The following is a 22,105-nucleotide window of genomic DNA, read 5'->3' on the forward strand; positions in this document are numbered from 1 at the left end:
ACCTAAGACCGAGGAAAAGCAACGTGCGCTTCCCATTGGGACAATGCCCCGGGCAACGTCGACGCTGCGTCAAAGACCACCACCACGGCTTCTACCTAAGACCAAGGAGAAGCAACGTGCGCTTCCCATTGGGACAATGCCCCGGCAACGTCAACGCTGCGTCAGAGACCACCACCACGGCTTCTACCTAAGACCGAGGAAAAGCAACGTGCGCTTCCCATTGGGACAATGCCCCGGCCAACGTCGACGCTGCGTCAGAGACCACCACTACGGCTTCTACCTAAGACCGAGGAAAAGCAACGTGCGCTTCCCATTGGGACAATGCCCCGGCCAACGTCGACGCTGCGTCAGAGACCACCAGCACGGCTTCTACCTAAGACCGAGGAAAAGCAACGTGCGCTTCCCATTGGGACAATGCCCCGGCCAACGTCGACACTGCGTCAGAGACCACCACCACGGCTTCTACCTAAGACCGAGGAGAAGCAACATGTCTTTCCCATTGGGCCAATGGCCTGGCCAATGTCGACGCTGCGACCCAAAGCCAAGGAGAAGCCGCGTTCGTTTCTCATTGACCTAAAGGCCCGACTGGTGTCTCTGATGGACAAGATGGTAAGGAGGCCAGCAGAGGAGCCGCCGGTGCCAGAGTGCCATGAAGTGCCCGACGATCAGAAGCAGATTGCTTCCTTCATGCTCGGATATTGAGTCCATGTTATTTAGCCATGCAGCACCACCCCCAAAGAGCAAGGCCAAACCGAGCAGGAGATGTCAGGCTAGTACATAAGATTGTGCAGCGCTCACAAGAAAACGACGACGGTTTTCCATTCCGAGCTACTACAGATGGTAAAAAAAGAAGCTCATGCGCACGGAACAGGAGATCTGACAGCACCTAGACCAGTTGTGCCGCTAACACGACGACTTTCTCGCTCGAATACTAATGTCATAGTGGCTCTGATGCTTGGCCCAACAGATGGAAAGCACCATGGAGATGAGAGGACGATACATCACGCGGAATAAGGCCGCTGGAGTTTTCAAATTTTTTGTTATTTTGTCACAAATTAAACGTAAGATAATCAGAGTATCTGTGGCACGAAAGCTTTCTTTCGCACTGGTTTTATATAAAGTTGAAAGTTCCAACGTCTGTGCGTGATATGTACAGATGTGGTGGCTTCATACAGCCTAAAGTGCGAGAGGTGCTCCTCGCACTGATTAGAGATAACAGTGAGCAACGTGTGCAGTGAAAAGATCATGCCATGAGGTTTGCTTGCATGAGCAATCTACGATGAAGATTTTGCTTCTTGATATTCACCAGTCGTTTGAACGCTCCAAGGACATCGCGGAACGTCATATTAGGAGTATACCCTCTAATACGCCACGGAGGCTTGTCAAGTATGCGTATACGTATTTCGACCTCGTTTTGTGGTTCTTTTGACAAAAATAGAATACGAAAGTATAGGGCATTTTTAAAAGATGTGTCGACCAATTCTTGTTATCCTTGACTTAGGCGTTTGGTAGTAGCACTCGTTAGTCGGCGTTCATGTGCCCCGGTGTATTCCTTGGGTTTACTTTGCATCTCGCGCGTTGCTGAAAGGGATCTCAGAGGCCACGCAGAAAGAACCGCGTGGTTGAGATCTGCTTCGCCAGGTGCCGCAACGATCCCAGCTGCTCCCAACGTTGGCTGCTCCCAATTTCTCAGTGAACTCAATTTTCACTAATTATCCTTACAGTTCATTCGCCTTCATCTTAAACCAAGGTATGGTCCGGCATCACATGTATCCAATAAAACTCTTCAACTTGAACCACAGCCATCGACTTCTATTTTTAGAAGAATTTTTATAAATATTTGGTAAAACCGGAAGTACTCGACCGGAAGAGCTTGGAAGAGAAACTGGAGTGCCACTCGCTGCTCGTGCTATTAAAGGGGTACTGACACAAAATTTCGCGGCCGATATAACCTGCGGGATCGATTCCCGTTAACATGCGTATATCATCTGCAAAATATCAACAGCGAATATAGCTTGGAAGGTATTTTAAATGAATATTGAAGTTTGCGTGAGCGATGGTGACCCTCGGTGACCCCCTACTTCCCTCACGTGACCACGCTGCAACAAGTTATGGTGACGTCATAGCAGCATTTTTTTTGGCCGCTCCAGCAGCCTTCTTCTCGGCAGCTGCTCGCGAACTACGCGGAAGTGCGTCACAGTTCTGTGTGCTGACGTGATCGAGTGCTGCACCCGCTAGGTGGTGATAGTTGCACCCGGAGGCTTGTCGTCTGTGAAACAGAAACTGACACTGGTCGGTAATGAGCAGCCTGTAATTATCTGTCACGCACTGCAACAAACGATGTGCCGTGTTATGAATAACAGGCCCCCAGCAACATATTGCAGCAAAAAAACGCGAAGCCAAAATTTTTGTGTCAGTACCCCTTTAATAAGGAGCTTTTTTAGTACAATTCAAATCATAATACCGCAATTTGTGTGCAGTACGTTGATGGCTTGTGATTTATTTCATCACTTTTCGGTTCTTTGAAGTGCGCCTAAGCCTAAAATGCAGGAGCGTTTGTGCGCTTGCGCCGCAACGAAATGCTGCCGTCGGAATCCGGGAATCGAGCTCGGGATTCACCAATGCGAGATGGGGTTTGTTCCTCGCTGGTCTGGTGCAAAGCGATTACAGGCTTTCGATGCCATTTATTTTTCTACAGCCCGCAAAACATTGCAATGGCACCTACTAATTTGGGAAAAGAAATTAATAGTTTTTGTGTACATCTGTTGTATAGTATGCACGCTGAAAATCATGCGATTTGTGATAGTAATGTGTGTTCTGTTCTTCAGGCGTTTTTGCTAGCCGATATTCGTTCCATCCTTTAGACGTACTCTTACTTCTATTGTGCGATTTCAATCGATCAATTAATCGAGCAATCAGTCGAACGTAAAAACTCAATTAATTGGACAACTTTATTTTCACCAAAAAGTTTTGCAGCAAAAAAGAATGATCAGTAGAAGAGCTTCGTTATCGCAACCCTGACAGAGCCACAGCCACCCGTGGAAAGTGAAAACAGGATTAAGCACTCATTATCTATGCATTCCTCCGGAACTGGAAAAGTAAACGTAGCAGTGTAATCACAAATAACTGCTCAAAACTTGTAAATTTTCAGTACTTTGTGCACCGCCAGCAGATGCGTGTGTGTATGCCATTGACAAGAGACTTTTACAGATGCATTTCTTGAGATATGCATACATGTGCTCATGTTGAATACATGTTGAATGGGGTACAAGAGATGCGTATAGAAAAGTTAACAAAACACGAAACGCGGCTAAACACCATTGTAGTAGAAGGCTTGTTTCAATTTCCCCAAAAATAATGCTCATATAAAATATACCATTGGTATGTGCCGCGTTCGATGCCCATCGTCGTGATCAGAGTGTTTTAGTGCCCAAGCGACTCGCTTGCTCAAGCTCTTGCGTCCTTTTGTATTCTCTTTGGAGGCAGCTGGCGCTCAGAACAAGGCGGGTAGAACTACAAAAGAAGGCGAGAGCTTGGGGTATAGTGAACTAGATTATACTGTAGCCTGGGGACCCAACGGCTAGGGGTCGCTGGCACTAAACTCTCTATTAGAGAATTTGTTGGGTCCCCAAGCCAGCACCGCCCATAGTACTATCAACGGTGGTGCTGTCTCAGCTCGTTGCGTTCTTTTGTATTCACCCTGGTTCTTCCGTTCGCTAGCCGCCCGCAACAAAAGTACAAAATAACAAAAATGTTTTGGTACGCAAGCCGTTTAGGTGTCCAGCACTAAAACTCTCTCTAAATTTTGTGTCCTGCTCAATTGTGATACGTTATGAACTTGTGGCCAACGAAATACTTTGCAGGTGCCCAGTTTCGGGCAATTATCATAGTCGCACACGCCTGCTTTGTGCCTCCGGCGCTGTCAGGGGCGTAGCCAAGGGAGGGGGGGGGTTGGGGGGGTTCAAACCCCCCCCCGAAATTTTTCAGTTTTGCTTGCGTATATATACACGCGTACATACAAACGCACGCACGAACATACGTACATAAAGTATGATAGAACCCCCCTCCCCCCCCCCCCCGAAAAAAATTTCTGGGTACGCCCCTGGGCGCTGTTCTCACCTCTGGTTTTCACGTCCAGGAAGAATTGCACTCGAATACATCTCCTTCTTGCCAGGAATTTATCGCGACGTACAAAATGTGCAAGTGATGCATGCTGCCCGGAGTAATGCTAAACGACTACGGTTATTCTTGCGCGATAAAAAAAAAAAAGAAACAGCGTATCGCAAAGGGTATGCGGTAGAGAGAAAGGGCAGGACGAGAACTTTCTGTCCTTTTATAACTGGGCTATTTATACCATTGGCAATATTAAAAAAAAAAAATCCGTATTTTCTAAGAGAAAACATCTTGCATAATAATGTGAGTGCAGATCGACAGCCCCCGGTTCGGTCTTCCCGAGGGCCTGCTGCGCTTCGACTACCCGGACAAAGGCGTGGTGCTGGACCACTACCACGACTTCATCGTGCTCGTCGCGAGGTTCTTCCGCACCGACGTGCGACTCTCCACCGTCGCCAGGGAGATCGTGGAGTTTGAGGAGAACCTGGCCATGGTATTATCTATTATGCATGCCCATACCTGTATGCCCACCACGCGTTTCCGATACCTTTTAACGCGACAGCGTTAAAGGAGTACTGACACGATTTTGAGACACCGCAAAAGGGACATTTTCCGTTTCCTTGGTATGCAGTGTCAACACTGTCCACACACCGGTGTCGGAGAACACGTATAAAATATTTCAATTTGACTTTGAAGTTTTCGTCGCTGAGAATCTGCAAGCCAGCCCCACTGCAATGGACATTATCTCAACGAGTCAAGACAGTTCCCCCGAGCTTGCGAGTTCTGCGTCCTGCATGCAGCCTAAATCGCAGAAATCACTGTCAGGGTCACTGGACGACAGTTCACTCATCGTTGTTTATGAGCACCACGAGCAGATGACGGATTTGCCGCTAGTACGTCGCGAGTTTCTGTATTCTTGTGACGTCATACTGATATGAAACGTCACTGAGAAGCCGCCCCCTCGATATCGAAACCGAAAGTGTCTTTTTAAGGTAGTGGTAATTAAAATATATACGATGCATTCCCAGGCACCACAATACTCGTTTTAAGTGTCTCGACACCAGTATTTTTATTTAAAGCAACAATCCGAAAATTTTTAAAATTCGTGTCAGTACTCCTTTTCGTGTCGCAGATAATCCGATGCCGTTGTCAGCGTTGGCCGTGAGCAAAAAATCATCATCAGGCCATATCTCGTCAAACACAGCGGTAGCAAATACTATGGCAAACATTGCAAGTTTCTGAGAAATACTTGTCGATGAAATGCTCAACCAGGGGCCGAATTCACAGAGCGTATTATTTCAAGTACTCTGTGCCACTGGCCGGTGGGCTTCGCTAATATGTACGGTATCAGGATTGGCTGATACATGCTCCAAGAACTTTTTTAGCGTAAGATATTTTTCTGTATATATGGGCCCAGAACCGCAGAACCGGCGTCATTATCTTGTCCATAGAATACTAATTTTCTACCAGCGGGTTTTAAAAGGAGATTTGGAATATATTTCCCCAGTGCCATCATTGCAATTAGTGCAGTTAATTGCCTTGGTTACGTAGGTGTTTGTGATTTACAGAATCGCTTAATGCTCTCAGCGTGAAGGGGGACCTTATGAATGTGTTGCATTCAACCTAATGATGTGGAACGTTATCTCGTTCTGCTTTTTAACGGTGAAGTTCAAGCGTCCTTCAATTTTTTTTTCAGCTACCGTTATCGTTTACGTGATTTCGAACCCGACTTTTTACTTCACAAAAACATCTTACTCTATGGAATAGTTCCTAAACGAAATCTTCACCTAATCATGATGCTGGAAACCTGCTCGCCAGTGGTAATGGGCTCTACGAACGAAAATCTTCGTAAATTCGGCCCCTGCTGTTTGGCACTCTTCACCACCTTTACAACTAATTTGAGAATCAAATTTGACACGCACCGTATTCCTTATGTGCTCACCTCGCAGAGTCAATTCTGCGGAAGCCCGCAAACAGAATATAAAAAAAGTGTCACCTACTAGTTTGGTGCATGAAGCAAATATTCGCTTTGTAGTTTCGTGTTAAAACAGGGCGGATGGCAATCTCTTTCGTTTCATACATGCATATTGTTCGAGACAACGATGCATTCTTATTAATTAATCTAAATGACATTGTCGACGCAGCAGCATAAAAGACTCAAATCACTAAATAAATAAGCAAATTCACGGTCGATAGCGCTATTGTGTTTTTGCACAGTCATTACATGAAAAGATAAGCCCTCGCTGTACGACAGTTTTGGATAACTTGTCAATCAAGTAACGAACCTGCCTACGTGCAAGAATTCACTGTGCAAGTTCACTGTGGCACTGGACGTACGTTCGTTTTAAATGACAACTCTTGCAGTATCTCAATGTGTACAAGACAGAACTCGTGACGTGCATCACGGTGTGCTAGCTATCCATTTCCCCAATCTAATAATACGAAGAGTTTTTGGCACAAGCAGTCCTCGTAGTGTACATGTATGTTGGACCACGGCCGCTTGATGAAAAACTTTTCATCGAGCGGCCGTGGTTGGACACTGCTAACTGAAATAGTTCGGATACAACGCCGTTATTATTGCAGACGGTGGAGGCAGTGTACAGCGAGAAATCCTTCTTGTGGAGCGGAGTTGTCACCGAGAACTCGGCGCTTAACGAGACTGTCATGGTGGGTGCTTGAGCGTTGTTGCTTTTCCGTTTCGTGCAAACGCAACGCCGCGCTTGGATAATTCTCGTTTGACGATAACGATGACACTACTTATAAATGTTATAAAACCACGATGTACTTAAACAACGAGTATACAGTGTGCACCTTGTTTGGGACACCCACAGACTCCATTCACCGAGATCATCAACAAGGTCACGGAGCGTCTCAGCGGCACCAACCGATCCGCCCCTGAGGTTGTGCTCTGGAGCAAGGAGTACCTGCAGTACCTTTCTCACCTGTTTCACCAGCCCGTCATCAGGTAATTGAACGATGCGCCTCACTATAGGTTCGCTTCTACCTGGTCCTCGTAACAGAGAAGGATTTCCATAGAGTCATAGCGCCGTTTAGCGAGTGGGGTTTGTCAAGTGGAGTATGTCTCCTGCATCACCAAGTCGTTGGAGAGAAGGATGAACTCGTGCTACGTGAAGAAGAGCACCGCCATTGTTTCAGAGGCGCCGCCTGTTGGTTGCGACACAAACACAAGCTCAAGGGCATGGTGCAAGCTTGCGTATGAAGGCATGCTAGCATCGTCGTTTACTCGGGATGGTCTTCTAGGACGAGCCGTTCAAGACGTTACGACGGTTATATCGCGATGCTGCTGGCAACAGCGTCTGCCTCAAGCCGATTATACGCGAAGATATAAACGAAAGAAAGCTCACGTATGAACAGAGAAAAGAGCCAAAGAAGGCTTCGCATCTATGCGCTGCTAAAGTTGTTGTCGGGTGCAAAATATACCATATAGTTTTATTGTACAAGTAATTTTTTGTATCTAAGGTAAAAAAAAACATCAACAAACAAGTATACTTTTCACAAGTGGACACCATCACATTGTGATATAGCACTGTGCAATCATAATTACGCAAATTTTAAGGACATTGAAAACCGGAACAAACTTGTGCGCGTACGGAAGGCCTTCAGATACATGCACAATCATGGGAAGCCAGTTAACGCAGAATTGCTGGGAACTCCAGCTGCCCCTTCCTTATCTTAAACAAACGCGAGTGCTATTCACACATGGAAGTTTATTGGGAGCTGGTAACAACGGTGCAGGCGACCTTAGCTGTGACAAGGTTCGTGAGGGTTCTTGAGCGATTCTAGAATTCGCCCAGTGCGTTTGTCATGGTCTGCTTTTAGAGTGCGATGAACCACCGTCGTTAGCCAGGCTGGCTGTCCCTTTCACTGAAGCTATCCATAAGCGAGCGCGCAACAAGCGTTGAGACTTGCGGCACTTACAGAACATTTTAGCCTTAGCGCGCACCTCTTTGAACGGTATGCTGATACACTGAAGCTTTGCAAAGCTGCATCGACGATGATCACTACAATAGCAAAATAAAACGAACTGCAATACGAAGCTCTCGCGTTCTAGTAATGCAGGATCAGTGTTTGCTAACGAATTGTTTCATTGTTTCCTTCAAAGCGAAAGTTTTTTATATATCAGCGCTCGCGAACTATGTTGTCCGCGCATTTGTCACGTAACCGCCATATACCACGCAGTCGCACACTGATGCTAAAACCTCTGCGCTCTCACCACGCATAGAAATCGCACGCGCAGATATGAAAAATACCACTTGAGGAGAAACACGGAGAAAAAGAGCACGACTTGTCGGAGACGTACCAAGGCCGAAAATTCGTTCGCGCGGGCCCATACACGTCGCTGTATTCCTGGTATGTTCAGTTTCTTCAGGTCCCGTTGCGTAGTCTCTCCATCACGCGAAGATCGTGTCGTGATAGCGAACATGTGTACATAAGAAATTAGGGGTTCTTCATTGGTGACATGATTTGCATCGCGTAAAGGTAACGCTGAATTTCGATAGCTCGGCTTCTCTCGGCTGCGCTATCAACCGGCCGCTCTCTGCGCTCGCACCGTGTGGCGCTTCAACGTAATGTCCTCCTCATGCACCGTGTCCTCGTGCCAAACTAATCTCACATGTTTGAAATGTAACGTAATGTGAAGCATTATGCCAATCGTTGTAGCGCGACGTACAGAAGCGGCGTCGAGTGTACGTGGTCAAACGAAAACACACCAAACATCCCAATGCGTTAGCTTGAGCGTGCGGGAAATTCTTAAGAACGCCCTGTTAACATTGTCGACGCACCATTATGGCTTAGAGCGTTCACACGTGTAGTACTTCAAATTCTGCGTTCCAATCATTAGGAGTGGTCGATTGAGTCAAAAGCTTTACTATGGTCGATGAAGCATCAGTACAAAGGCCCCTTGTATTCACAAAATTTCCATCAACCATCTTACATTTGTCATGTGGGCTCTGGTACCACAGCCCTTTCTGAACTTCGCTTTCTCTATCGCCGGCTCTCTTTCCATTTATGGTTCTAGCGTTTTCTGTATTCGTCTGGAGCATTTTACTGATCGGTGATAATAAGGCGGCGATTCTATATAGTATGAGCATTCTTTTGTGTCTCCTTTGTTATGCAGCGACAAAAATACAGATCTCTTCCCGTTCATTGGTCATTATGTTGTTTTGCAGATCTGTTCACGTACTTTAGTAATGAGTTTTGTTGATTCCGATTCAAGTTGCTTAAATACTTTCATAAGAAGGTCGTCTGACCCACTTGCTTTATCTGAAGGCAGCAACTTTAAAGTTTATGTTATCTCCCAAAACTGTTGGTTCTGGTTTGTACTTGAGCTTCCTAAATTTATTTTTCCTTAGAAGATTTTCGGTGTATTTGTTTCATATTAGCATTAAGTATTCTCCCATCGCGAGAAGATTTCCTTGTTTACTAGTGACCCCATTACGCCTAGGCTGAGTATCTCCTGTGAAGTCTTCAAGTTTGTTAAGGAGATGTCATGTTCTTCCGTGCTCTCCGATTTCTGCTCTTGGATTTCTTTATACTGCACTCTTAATTAAATACTTGTCCTTCTATGTCTTAGTATGTCTTTTAAGCTTGTCTGTTCATGATCTTGCGTATGCTTTGTCACCCTTGGCATTGGCCATCCTTCTTTCTAATACTGTGCTAACTGCTTCCTTTGAGAGCCACAGTGTTACCTCTCTTCTCCGTCCTCGGCATGTGCTTTTTGGTTTCCTCAGTAAAGATGCCTTGTATATCATTCTAAAGCTCATCTGACACCCTGTATATACATAACAGAATCCTTAGCGATCCTTTGGAAGCGACGACAACGGACATTACACATATATGGCACGTGTACGTATATGTGGCTTCTAGCTGTCGTGCATCACCTGCTGCTAACGTCAACTTGTGCGCCGCCCCAGAGGCCAAAGCCGCAAGAAACAAAAAATCTGTTGTATTAATGCACAGCCGCTACTATATAAAAGGTGTAAAATTAGCTTCAGGATGTCCATTCATATACAGAGTACAGGTCGAATGAAGGGATCCTCGTACAGCTCAAAAGCAAAAACATCAAGTTCAACATCCACGATGACGTTGGCTAAGCATACTTGCTGCAGGCGTCACCTGATCAACTACATGACGTGGCGCGTGATCCTGGAGCTGGGTCCGTACACGAGCCAGCTGTTCCTGGACATCCGGCAGGAGTTCCTGCGGCGCGTCGGTCTCGCCTCGAACGCGGCTCGCTCCGAACACTGCCTGCACGACCTGCTCGGCACGCTGCCCCATACGGCCGGGTGGCTGCTGCTAAACGAGACGGCCTCGCTGAGAAACTCGCAGGTCGGTCTCACTCCACGCTCACTCTCTCTCGTCTTCCACATTTCTGCTCTTTGGCTACCCCCCCCCCCTCGTGTAGGGTAGCCAATCGGAACTACCTCTTCATGGTTAACCTCCTTGCCACTCTATGGTCCCCTTCTCTCTCTCGCTCTGTGCAAATCACATGAAGTGAAAGAACGTAAACTATAGTATAATGAGGGCTACTTCTATCAGTGCGCTGTTGGTAGTTCTGATTGGTAAAGAGAGAATTTAAAGAAAGTCCGCATCGTCTGACAAGCTGACGTATAACTGTGTAATCAAGCAGATACGCGGCTATTTGGTGTCGTACTCTACTGATGTTAAAACAGTTTATGCATCATCAAGCAGCATATAAATGTATATACGTTATTTGTAAGACTTGTTCGTCTGTGTGCAACTACAATCGCAATAAAAAAAGTACGCAAGCCTTCAGCCACCTATCACACGACGACGCAAAACATCATATGTCGTTCAATATTGTCAAAAAACTACACCTTGTTGTACTGTTATTCGCCTTCCCCGTGTATCTAAGGGTTTGATTTCGAACACGTCACTGGTGACTGGCTACAGTGGTGGCGTTTTTCTTTTTCGTCATCTCCTTCGTTACTGTAGAAACAAGTCGAGAGAATGTGCGAGGAGCTGAAGGCCACGATGGCTCACAACTTGGACTACAACGAGTGGATGACACCGGCCACGAGGCAGCACGCCATCTCCAAGGTATGGACGTATGTTATAACATAAATCCAGAACCTCGGCTTTTCTTCTGCTCTTTCGTTCGTTATAAAGCGAACAAACGTACATTCGCAAACACGCACACGCTTACACCTGCTCACACGTAAGCGCGCGATGGTGGGCTGCACGGCTGCACGTGGACACCGGCGCTGAACAGCCATTTTAGGGGCGAAGCACTCTAGGCTCTCGACGTGTCGGTGTGCATCGTCGTCGCCGTCTGCTGTCCATTTGTTTGAGCGCAAGAGAGGGGGCCACCGCCTCAGCGCTCGCCCTGTAGCGAGAGAGAGCGAACGGCGCGTTGACTATGGAAACGCTCTTTCTGCTCTGAACGCTGAACTACCAGGTCGCAAGGAACGAGAACGCGCCCTCGCCCGCGAGAGACAACGCCGACGCAGGGAGCGTCTGCTAACGAGTGTCTTGATTGAAAAAACCGACTGCTCGCACTGCTGGTGATGTTCCGTACTACGCCGAAAAATTCCCATTCCGAGGCATGAAAATTCCCTATTTTGGGCATTTTCCCCTGCATACTTCGAAGAAAATCCCAGCATTTTTCCCTACGCAATAGTAGCAATGAATGCGAGCCCACACACGTGCATGTGTGTGACGTGTAAACAACGACTATGAAAATCACGACTAACGCCTGCGCTCCTGCACAATACAAAATCATGCCCTTCGTAACTCTTGCTGTAAGTACAATGTGCATATATGGGTTTTCAGTCTAAGTGCCAGAGTGAACTAGCAATCACTCCAGGCAATTAAGTCTCAAGAGGCTATGCTTTTGTGTACTGCATGCACTAGAACTGATTGCAGAAGCCTTAAGCGCACTGTGACCACTATGTATTACTCATCATAGGGAATTTCACCATTCCTCAAATTCCCTGCAGAATCGCAAATATTCCCTTTTTCCCTTTCGTGCAGAATGACGGATGAAAATTACCCGAAAAAGGAAAAATTCCCTGCGCGGAACATCATTGCGCGCTGCACAACGTTCACCGGCCACCCCGTATATATAGGCACTGGACCTTGACTTGCAATGTAGTGCCGGTGGGAGACTTCTCTTGTGCGTAGTTGAACACAAAAGATTCGCAGCGTGCACGTTAACTAAAAGCGGACTGCGGGTCTCTGTGTCTAATCTTTCTTCTGTCTATCATTGCCCATTAGCAGTGATTTTGCTGTAGGAAACACCTGCGCACACTGCATGCTTCGCCCCTCCACAGGTTTCACGTTAGTGGAGGTGAAACACCCTTCCCTACACGCTTCGCCCCTCCCCATTCTTTTTTTCATACATCTGATCGTACAAGTCGCGAATTGCGAACACAGAGTTCGTGCTCCTAGCCACTAATCATGAGCACATAGCTGATCTCTATTGCACCCTAAACATCCCCCGAAAGGTTATAGAACATCAGTCTGCTTGAGCCTTCGGTATATGATTTGGTGAAAATTTAATATACACGTCAGGTACATCTCGAAAAGACGCGCTAATAGCTTGATCAGCGGCTATGAGGGTGAGGAATTAGTTTCCTCGACTGCAGTACGAGTTCGCTGCTTGCTCAAGCATGACAGGGTCCCTCGATGAGGCGCACACATCGAGGCACCCTAAAGCATGATCTACTTTGCGGAAAGTTTCTGGAAAGCCTTACCCATGAGCCAGCCTATTTCCAGTTCCGGACAATGCAAATTCGCGAATCAAATCTTTATGAATAAATAGTATCCGTTTAACTTGCGTCACTAACACGTGAAGTATTAGCGCGGTGATTACTGTACCACGGGCGTTTCACACAACTTGAACCAATTTTTCAAGCTTGAGTGTTACTTAGAAGGGTACTTCTTAGGTTCGCTTGTGTTCGTGTGGTTCAGTCTTCGTCCTCAAAGTGGTGCGCAATAACGTAACAATGAATTGAGTGTTACGTACAGTAAAGACAAATGAGACTCACGGCGTATCGTTCGCCCTCGTCTTGAGCCACCCGCGACATTTTGCGAAATGCGATTTCTTCTTAATGAGTTACGCCAAGTCACGTAAACGTTCGAATTGTTCTTTGTCGTTAACCACAAGCTGTATTTGAGGAGTTCTAGGGTGTGCTCACGAACACCAAATGATGTTGTTCGCACGAAGTTATTTTTTACATGTTTCTTACTTCCGAGCCTCCGCAGAGAAATATGTTTATTAAAGAACTGCAAAGTAATGACGTCACTACGGTACTGTGCAGCTGGGTGACAGCGTTGCAAATCATATTCCAACACTACACACATCACATTTAGAGAGTTCAATGTATAGGGCGAGTTAGTGTTTGGACATTAATATCATCGTAAGTAGTGCAAAGAAACAGCACAATCGAAAGGGAGAGCCCGTGTTCGTCTTTTCCTTTCTGTTGTGCCGTTGCGTTGCGCTACTTACGATGACACACACATCACGAACGTCGCCTTCGTCTGACGTCAAAGTAACTTAACAGCACGTCGTGCTACTTCTCCGTGCCCTTTTCTTCCACAGGTTCAGCGTATGAAATTTGTTGTAGGCGACCAGAACGAGGCCCTTGTGGAAGACGTAAGTTCTGCGCGCTCATCGATTCGTGGCTCGTTCGCATACAGCGCGAAATTGAATGTTGTCCCTCTGAACTGGGACTTAATAGGGCTGCCCGATATCATAAAAAGGAACATCTCTTGGTATTCGTATATTTTACTTCCATTAATAACAAAAAAAAAGAAACCCGACCTTCTTGAAATATGCAGAAATTGACATCGCAGCAAGTACAGTGAAACCTCGGTGATACAGATCTCACGAGACCACCAAAAATATTCGTATCATCCGAAATTCGTATGACCAGAAAGCACGGAAAATTAGCATGCGACAAAAGAAAGCTGGCGTACATTTTCATTTATTGTTTTTCAGGGCCGCAGCAACGGCAGGAAGAACCCTGAATAATTACCAGTTAAGTTTTTAGATATCGGCAATCATACCAGCACTCGTAAATATACGGCCCGTACGCACGTATTTAATGAATGAATCAGGTGCGTTGTGACCCGCGACAGCAGTAGCCCCTTCGAAATTTTAGTATGCCTTTTTGCATGACACCGTAGTACTGCAGCGAAAGTAACGGAAGAAGTTCTTTGACGCGATGGATCAAGGCCACAAAATTACAGAATCACGGTCCTGTGTCATGATTTTGTTATCGCGAAGGTGTTGGGGATGTTTTTTGGGAGATTTACGGCCGTGCCCGCACAAGTGCGACCTCAACGGTAGCGCATTTTGGCGTTGTGAGGCCTGACTCCTTCACCAAGACCGTCCTCGCCTTATTTCGGTCCTCGTCCACCTTTCATAGGATGTCTGATGCACGAGGCAGGCACATGCAAACACTGTAAAACGACAGCAGCCCGCGTCGACGCGTTATTAAAAAAAAAGCATGACGCTAATGTCCTCTGTAATCTAAACGCGAAGGCACACGGAGGCACACATAGCCTCAAAGATTCGCGCACACAATCTCGGAGGCCGTAACGCGTCTCTGAAGGTTTATTCTGGCCGTAAGAAAAGTTTTTTTCATACGAAAAATTCGTATCACCCCGAAATTCGTATGAGCTGTGATCGTATCACCGAGGTTTCACTGTATGTAGAATGCCTGGCAGATTATCTGTTTGCTGTGATTGCTATTATTTACTGAAATAAAGAAAATGCACTCGTCTGCAAAAAAAAGAAAAAAATCGGTTTCAGGTGCCCAAGAGTATAGTCAACATCTTTATTAGCGAGTCGGCTCTAATAAATATGACCCAAAACCAATTTTCCACTGATTTTTTAGTCTTTTCAGTATGCATGCGCCGAATGTGCAAGACGGTTACCTCGTTACGTTTGGTTTGATCTTTACTTTAAATTTGATCCACTTATCTTAGCGTAGCACTAGCGAGCAACACTGATACTTCGAACTATGGTAAGGTATTCTTTAGGCTGCTTCAACACAGGTAACTTAGGTCATTACCGAGTCGCTACAACGCGGACGCTTATAGAGCAGCTGGCTGTATTACCATTCTAGTTCACTACAGCCGGTACGTACGTTGCGGAGGTCCGGAGGTCACTCACCTCACTACAGCAGATCTGGTGTGACGTCACTACAACTTTCGTTGCCGTTCCTATACAGCTACGTAAAAGCTGGCGTGCTAGCGATGGGTGTCGATCGGGAGAATGAGCATTTAGGTACACTTTGAGAGTGAATTAATATATAAACGTTTGCTGAGTCCGACCCTTCGTGTGGAGTGTCCTTGCATACAGAGTGAAACCACAACAGGCTTGTTATAGCCTCGAAATTTGATGGCACCACCCCTTTAACCACGTGAAAGCGGCACGAGCACACGAGGCGCACAAAAATGTACGTAGTTTGTACTGCGACGGCCGTGCGGCTTTTGGTATTTCAAAGAAGGGTGACTCGTGCGTTAGCACGCTATCTGCGTACAAACAGACAAACAAATGAACAAAAATAAAGAAATTCTTTAGGAAACTGACGCATGTGAAATTGCTCAGACGTTTGCTTCCTTCCTACTGTTTTCCTTTATATTTTCGCACTTCTGCGAAGCTTTCTTAGATCATCCCGCAGTCCCTCTAATGTTTTGCTCATGATATTTGTTCAGCAGTCGCTGCCCTGATTAATAAAAAGCAGGAACATAAAAGAAACAGCATCTGTTGGCTGCACCTGCTCAAATGCTGTCAATAAAGCAGGTCCCTCACGAAGGCCGCACGGCAGATACGAAAGCACGAGAGACAGACATCTTATTCCCTCTGCATTCCAATGTTGAGCTGCCGGGCGATTCTCTTCGATCGCTATGGCGCTCTCTCCTTACTTGACCTATCCGGAATCTTTCTGCCCAGGTCATACACTAATTTTTCCCCTCGTGAATTCCATCTACGAACCGGAAGCCGTATTCACGAGAGCTTTCCGTTCGTAAATGGTCCCTGTCATTGGGCCGCTGCATTCACTCACATATGCGGTCCGCCATGATTATATATAGTTAACATAAGTGGCACGACCGTGTTCTTAAAGTCCGCCCATTTGTCTGCCTTTGAACACACTCAAGAAATTATCGGAATTTGGCCGCTGTAGGCACACCGCTGTTCCCGCACGCAATAATTGATTTAAGTATTCCTTCTTTCCTTGCACCATAGTCGAGTGGAATAAACTAACTAATGAAATTGTTTCAGCATCCTCACTTCCATTGTTTTTATCGGAATTAGAAAGTGCACCTACCAGTTGAATCGTATTACATACTACTGTACATGCTTGTATAAATGCAATCTTATATTTTTTATTGTACCTTCTTGCCCGTGGAAGTTTGAATTTGCCCTATACACATTGTATAACCTGTATATATTATATGTCCATGTACTTGCCATTTGTTCATGACTAACTTCATGTACCACCCTCCTAAGATCATCAATTGGTGATTGCAGTACTTGTAAATAAATAAAAAATAATAATATGGACACGTATATCATCCAGTTATGCAAGACCAACTAGCCCAACAATGAATTTCTCTAGCGTACGTTACTTTTTTTTTCTTGCGCTGATTTATCTGCCAGTCGGCTTACGTCGTGCATTTTCAGTTTCCTAAAAAAAAGACATATTTTTGTTTTCTCCTAGATCATGTCGATTGAGCTACCTTTCGTAAGTATGGACTGCCGTTTGCATTGCGTCGAATCTGTTATGAATGATCATTGGAAAATCTGCGCACAGGCGAAGCGCGCCAGTCGGCCGCCATGGTACGCGTAGAAACCACGCCAGGGCAAAGGGTTTCATCCTGGATGCACGAATAAGTGCTCGCGATGTACCAATTCTGTACAAGACACCAGAGGTGGTTGCTTATTGGCTAGCATATCGATGACATTACCATCTCGTGACATTACTCAGTGGTCTATAATTAACCCCTGTACAATATACTGTACTCCCTACAGACGGAATACCAGGACACCTACGTCATTCTCGTCGTCAAGCTGATGGTTTCCGAAGCCGAGCGGGAGTGGCAAAAGCTCACCTGGAATCGACCGGAGTTCACCAAGTGAGTCATGAAGGACAGCCATTCACAAGAACACACTGCGTGTAAATCTGGTATTTAGCGTTTACTGCGGTGAACGACCGAATGAATGAATGAATGAATGAATGAATGAATGAATGAATGAATGAATGAATGAATGGGCTACGTGAATTGTGGCATTCAAATTATTCTGGGTAATTAATAAAGTGAATTTGAATATATGTGTAAAGACGCTGTATCATCCTAAGCGCGGTTAAAAAGCTTGTAAATAGGGAATCGCGATCAGTACGAAAAAGAAAAGAAAAAAAAACTGCTCAGAACACAATAACTGCAAAAAGTTGTTGTGGTCATTCTTGTCTTAATTGCTGTCTGCGTTTTCTATGCTTTTTTGTTAACCAGCATTGGATTCTATAATATGTATGTAGAAATGAACATAAGCGCTTAACCTCCGTTACCAACTGTATTGCCCTTCTTTTCAGCGACGTGCCATATTCTTCCCTAGAAGTGTCATACGATCCAATATACAACACAGTGGGTAAGTTGCTCTACTTCTGTTGAATTGTGTGATTATGCAAATCTATCGACAACCTTCCGTACGCGTAGTACACTCGCGAGCAATAACGAGAACGAAAGATGAGAATCGTTATCGAATAACAGTAACGCGTGAGTTCGAATCAGACATATTAATGCGTAATAAGTAGTTCTGTCATTAACGCCATTAAGCATTCTTGTGCGGGGAATGCGTGTTCAGCCATGAAGTCATCCTTTGAAAATTATCGAGGTTTTTATATTATGCGAGGAGCTAGATTTATAACGGGTCCCTGTAGTCACTCAGCCATATTAAGAGTTTTTTGTAAATTTCGAATTTTGAGTCGAGGGAAGCTATTTGCTCGTCGCATAAAACCTTCGTCCCCGCATGGGGAAAATCACAAATTATATATTTTGGGTACGCTATAAGTCTTACGACAACTCAATTTGATTATATTACCACTATCCTAATCGAATTAGTACCGCGCTGATTCGTTGTAATCTGATCCAAACATTCGCATTGCGGCTAGCCGTATTCAGGCATTCTATGCTCACACACGTACATTAAAGCTTCCGTTGTAGCAATATGTACACCGCTAAAAGTTAATTTTTCTTCATTGTGTTAAGCACTCGGCCGCCTTTATATCAGATACTGGCAGCTCAGTAACTTTCACATAAGTGAGCACTTTCACGCATCTGCTTTTCTAACGGCTCATTTGGTTTTTATATTCAAGTTATTCACGTTTAGCCTAGAAAAACATCAATGTCAATACAGCAGCTATTTATAGATTATCGTGACGCAATCATGCGTCATGTCGTTATGCAAAAAAGTGTACGACACTTAATTGGCGTGGCAATTAATGTAAGCTGATGCTCCAAATTTAATTCGAAACGATAACGCTATTAGAGGTGACAAATATTAGACATGACGTCAAAGCAAGCTTGTTACTTTAAAGGGCGAAAGTTTGGAGGTGCTTTTTCTTTTTAATAATCAGGTGAAATTGCGCTGCGTTCTTGTCAATATACACGATGCCCACTCGCTGCCTTGTTTCTTTATTGCAGTCGTTCCAGGGGCGATGCTAGAACCACCCCTCTACACGGAGGGTCTCAGTCCGTAAGTTGTTCCCTGTATGTCACGCAGGAAATAGTTTTCCCATTGTATTTGATCATCGACTCGAAAAAGAAAAAAGACAGCCACGAACGACCTTATGTATACCTGTATAGTACAGACATTTCAAAGCGTTTCCATAACTGTATTTTAATGTAACACCAACCTGCAGTGCGGTAAACGATCTAGGAACATCCGTTGAGGCTTTGGTCAGTGACCTTAGACCGAGAACGCTCACAAGGTGTATTACTGTATTAAGTGGCTTTTAGAAAAACAATTAAAAATCAGTGCTTTGCTGTGATGTGTAAAATAAAAAAAAATAGAAAGTATCGTTGTAATTAGACAGATCGTTGTAACAATTAAAGTAATCAACTTTTTTTATTATCAAGACGCTCATACGCTTGGTCCTACTGCAAGATAATCATACGTGCATTTTCATGACAGGCTCCAGACGGGCAAAGCGTTTCTAATTCCGGCAGCTTAAATAATTCCGGCTAACATCACTAATCAAACATCGTCCTAATTGATCCATGCGTATATGTAACAAGCCTCGTCCTCTTATTTAATTTCTTAATGCGCCGACATTTCCGCAAAAAACGTCCACCTTCATAATTAAGTGAAACAATCTGTTGATGTTAGCTTTCATAAGTAAATGACCGAGTACAGTGGTGATCAGGTCAAAAGGGGAGATCTAAAGGATCATAGCAAACTGAAAATGAGAAAAGAAAAACGTGCCCCGACTGAACTCGCACCTTCTTAAGCGTTACGTCACTGCGCGCTATCGTCCTTTGGCAGGATGTTATGACGCAGTTTAGAAAAGAGCACATAACTGGTACTTTCACGATTCTTTTTCTTTCACACAGTGCACTGAACTTCGGTTCGCTCGGATTTCTCATTGCTTCGAAGATGATGAGCTCCCTAATATTCGAAGGCGAGTGCTTATTTCTCCCGTGATGAGTACTGTGCATGCTAGACATGGAACACCATAGCCCAAATTATTTTACCTTCACTCTCGCGTTTAGAGCAAGCATACATAATCTTGACCTAAGTTCTCGCCTATTGGCGTGACCAGCACAGGGGCCGCGCGTTTCGACGCGCTACAGCTGATGGTCAGAAAACACCGCCGGCGAGCGTGGTTTAAAGACCAGAATTTTCATCGCTTGTTGGGCGCAACCAGGGAGAGTCTATTTGCCCCTCAACAGTTCGGAGTCACGTAACCCGAGCGCAAACGTCACGAATGACGTCATTGGTAGAGCGGCACGTCGCTGTCGACTCTGGTTCTGGCAGTAGTGATTCTGGCAAATGGCGGTAACCGCGAAACGGCACAGCGTAGGTTACCAACTGGCTTTGAAAAAGCAGTTCCCATGCATAGGTGGTACGTCTGGCAAAAGAAAATATGAGCGGTGTTCTGAAAACGCCGCCCTTCCCATTTTATGAATAGTTCCAAGCCACACTCAAGGCGCCCCCTTGCATGCGCGAATTTCCAGGTCGCTGCTTCGACCAGAACGGCACCTACATGTGCTGGTGGGACTCGTCCACGATACGAAACTACAGTCACACGGTCGAAGGCTGTTACAATAGCCTCTTCAAACCTGTCAACAAGGTGTGAAGAACAGACTTCTACTTTTAGAAAACACCTCTCACCTTTTAGTTTCATTTTTTTCTTACATTACATCATTACGTTTGTTTGCAGATTGTGTGATGTTTGTAGTTTTCCAGTAGTGTATGTTAACTATCCAGCTCAGCTTCAAGTTAATTATTTGTGTCAGTTTAAGGTTATGCGCAGCGGCACGTACTGTTCGTAAGTTTTTGTTTTGTTTTTAATTTTTTTTCTTGCGGTTGCGTGGTATGTCTAGCAAAGAACGATCAAAATACCTGTGTCGAGGCGAGGGCTTTGACGAGTTAGGTACCGGTGTTGTAGGCATCTTTCGTGCGAATCAATAAATGTTTCTGAAGGCAATCGAAGCCAGTGGTAGCAGAAAATCACTACACTAAAGAGAGAGAGAGAAAACTTTATTTTAAAAAGTCAGTCAATCACGTGAGGCAAAAAAAATTGAAGGACACTTACCCCCGTATCAGAAACGCTCATTGACTTGAACTTTACTTGCTACCGCCTTCAACGCGTTTCGAACGCGCTGTTTAGACGGTGCCAGGCAGCACGAACGCATTTCAAACGCGCTCCCTTGAGGCGGTGGCAAGTCAAGTTCAAGTCAAGGAGCGTTTCTGAATACGGGGGTTAGTAAATTCCAAAGTGTGTACGGCGAAAGCCTGCGCCCATTCGACTGACTATGCCATGGCCGCCGACGTACGCCTCCGCAGCGTTGCGCAACGCGCGTTGCAAGGAGCAACGCGCAACTGTTTCGCGTTGACGGACGGACGCCGCCGCTGGACGACGGCACCGCGTTGCGCAACATGCGTTGGAAGGAGCAACGCGGAACTGTTGCGCGTTGACGGACGGAAGCCGCAGCTGGACGACGATGCCGCGTTGAGCAACAGTTGCGTAACGTGCGTTGGAAGAAGCAACGCGCAATTGTTGCGCGTTGACGGATGGACGCTGCCGCTGGACGACGACGCCGCATTGCGCAACAGTTGCGCAACGTGCGTTGGAAACAGTAAACCACTTTACACCCTTAAGGGTGTTTTGCCATGTCTATAACTAACACCCTTACACCCTAGGAAAAGGGTGTTTTAACGTAAAAACACCCATACCATAGGGTGTTTCCAATAGCCTAAACACCCTTATCATTGAAAAATGTGAAAAAAAAATTTCCAGTCAGGGGACAAGCAATTACAGATGACATCAGCACAGAAGGTGCAGGCACGCGCCAAACCGCACACAACAGAGCGTATGTAAAATACTACATGGACGGAGCGCTCGTGCATGCGTGTACACAGCCTTACACTGACCATCTGGTATATATAGCCATAGTATCTTGAGCCGCCGTTCAGTGCCGGTGGAGATATTCCTGTTCCGTATAAATGAACATTAAACATAAGAGAATAGGTGTAATTCATGGTACGCTGTAGGTATCCCTAAAAGAGACATATCCTTTAATCTAAACTCGCCTAAGATCCAATGACATTTAATCAGCGAGTCCCAGTTATCATCTGGCACGCTGTGGTACGGGCCATGGGTGTTTCGGTAACCCATAACACCCTTACCTCCTAAAGGGTGTTTAGTTAGAGCATTACCCCTTAAAGGTTATTTTGGGGAAGGAAAACACCCTTACACCCTAATTTTTGCAAATTTTG

General features: G+C 45.5%; 1 protein-coding gene and 1 long non-coding RNA gene across 2 annotated transcripts; both read left to right on the forward strand.

Moving 5' to 3' along the window:
• Positions 1 to 228: 228 nt before the first annotated feature.
• On the forward strand, positions 229 to 12,138 carry LOC119377641 (neprilysin-11). The gene is made up of 7 exons (XM_037647020.1): positions 229 to 609; positions 4,427 to 4,606; positions 6,697 to 6,780; positions 6,945 to 7,078; positions 10,242 to 10,461; positions 11,089 to 11,193; positions 12,127 to 12,138. Exons 1-7 carry the CDS (start codon positions 229 to 231, stop codon positions 12,136 to 12,138), a joined length of 1,116 nt encoding a protein of 371 aa, XP_037502948.1.
• A 1,556-nt stretch (positions 12,139 to 13,694) lies between these two features.
• LOC125756707 (uncharacterized) lies at positions 13,695 to 17,752 on the forward strand. The gene is made up of 3 exons (XR_007414695.1): positions 13,695 to 13,750; positions 17,138 to 17,241; positions 17,697 to 17,752. It is a non-coding gene; the product is annotated as an uncharacterized LOC125756707 (long non-coding RNA).
• Positions 17,753 to 22,105: the final 4,353 nt, after the last annotated feature.

This window comes from Rhipicephalus sanguineus, unplaced genomic scaffold, assembly GCF_013339695.2.
Source record: "Rhipicephalus sanguineus isolate Rsan-2018 unplaced genomic scaffold, BIME_Rsan_1.4 Seq527, whole genome shotgun sequence".
In the NCBI taxonomy this organism is placed as follows: domain Eukaryota; kingdom Metazoa; phylum Arthropoda; class Arachnida; order Ixodida; family Ixodidae; genus Rhipicephalus; species Rhipicephalus sanguineus.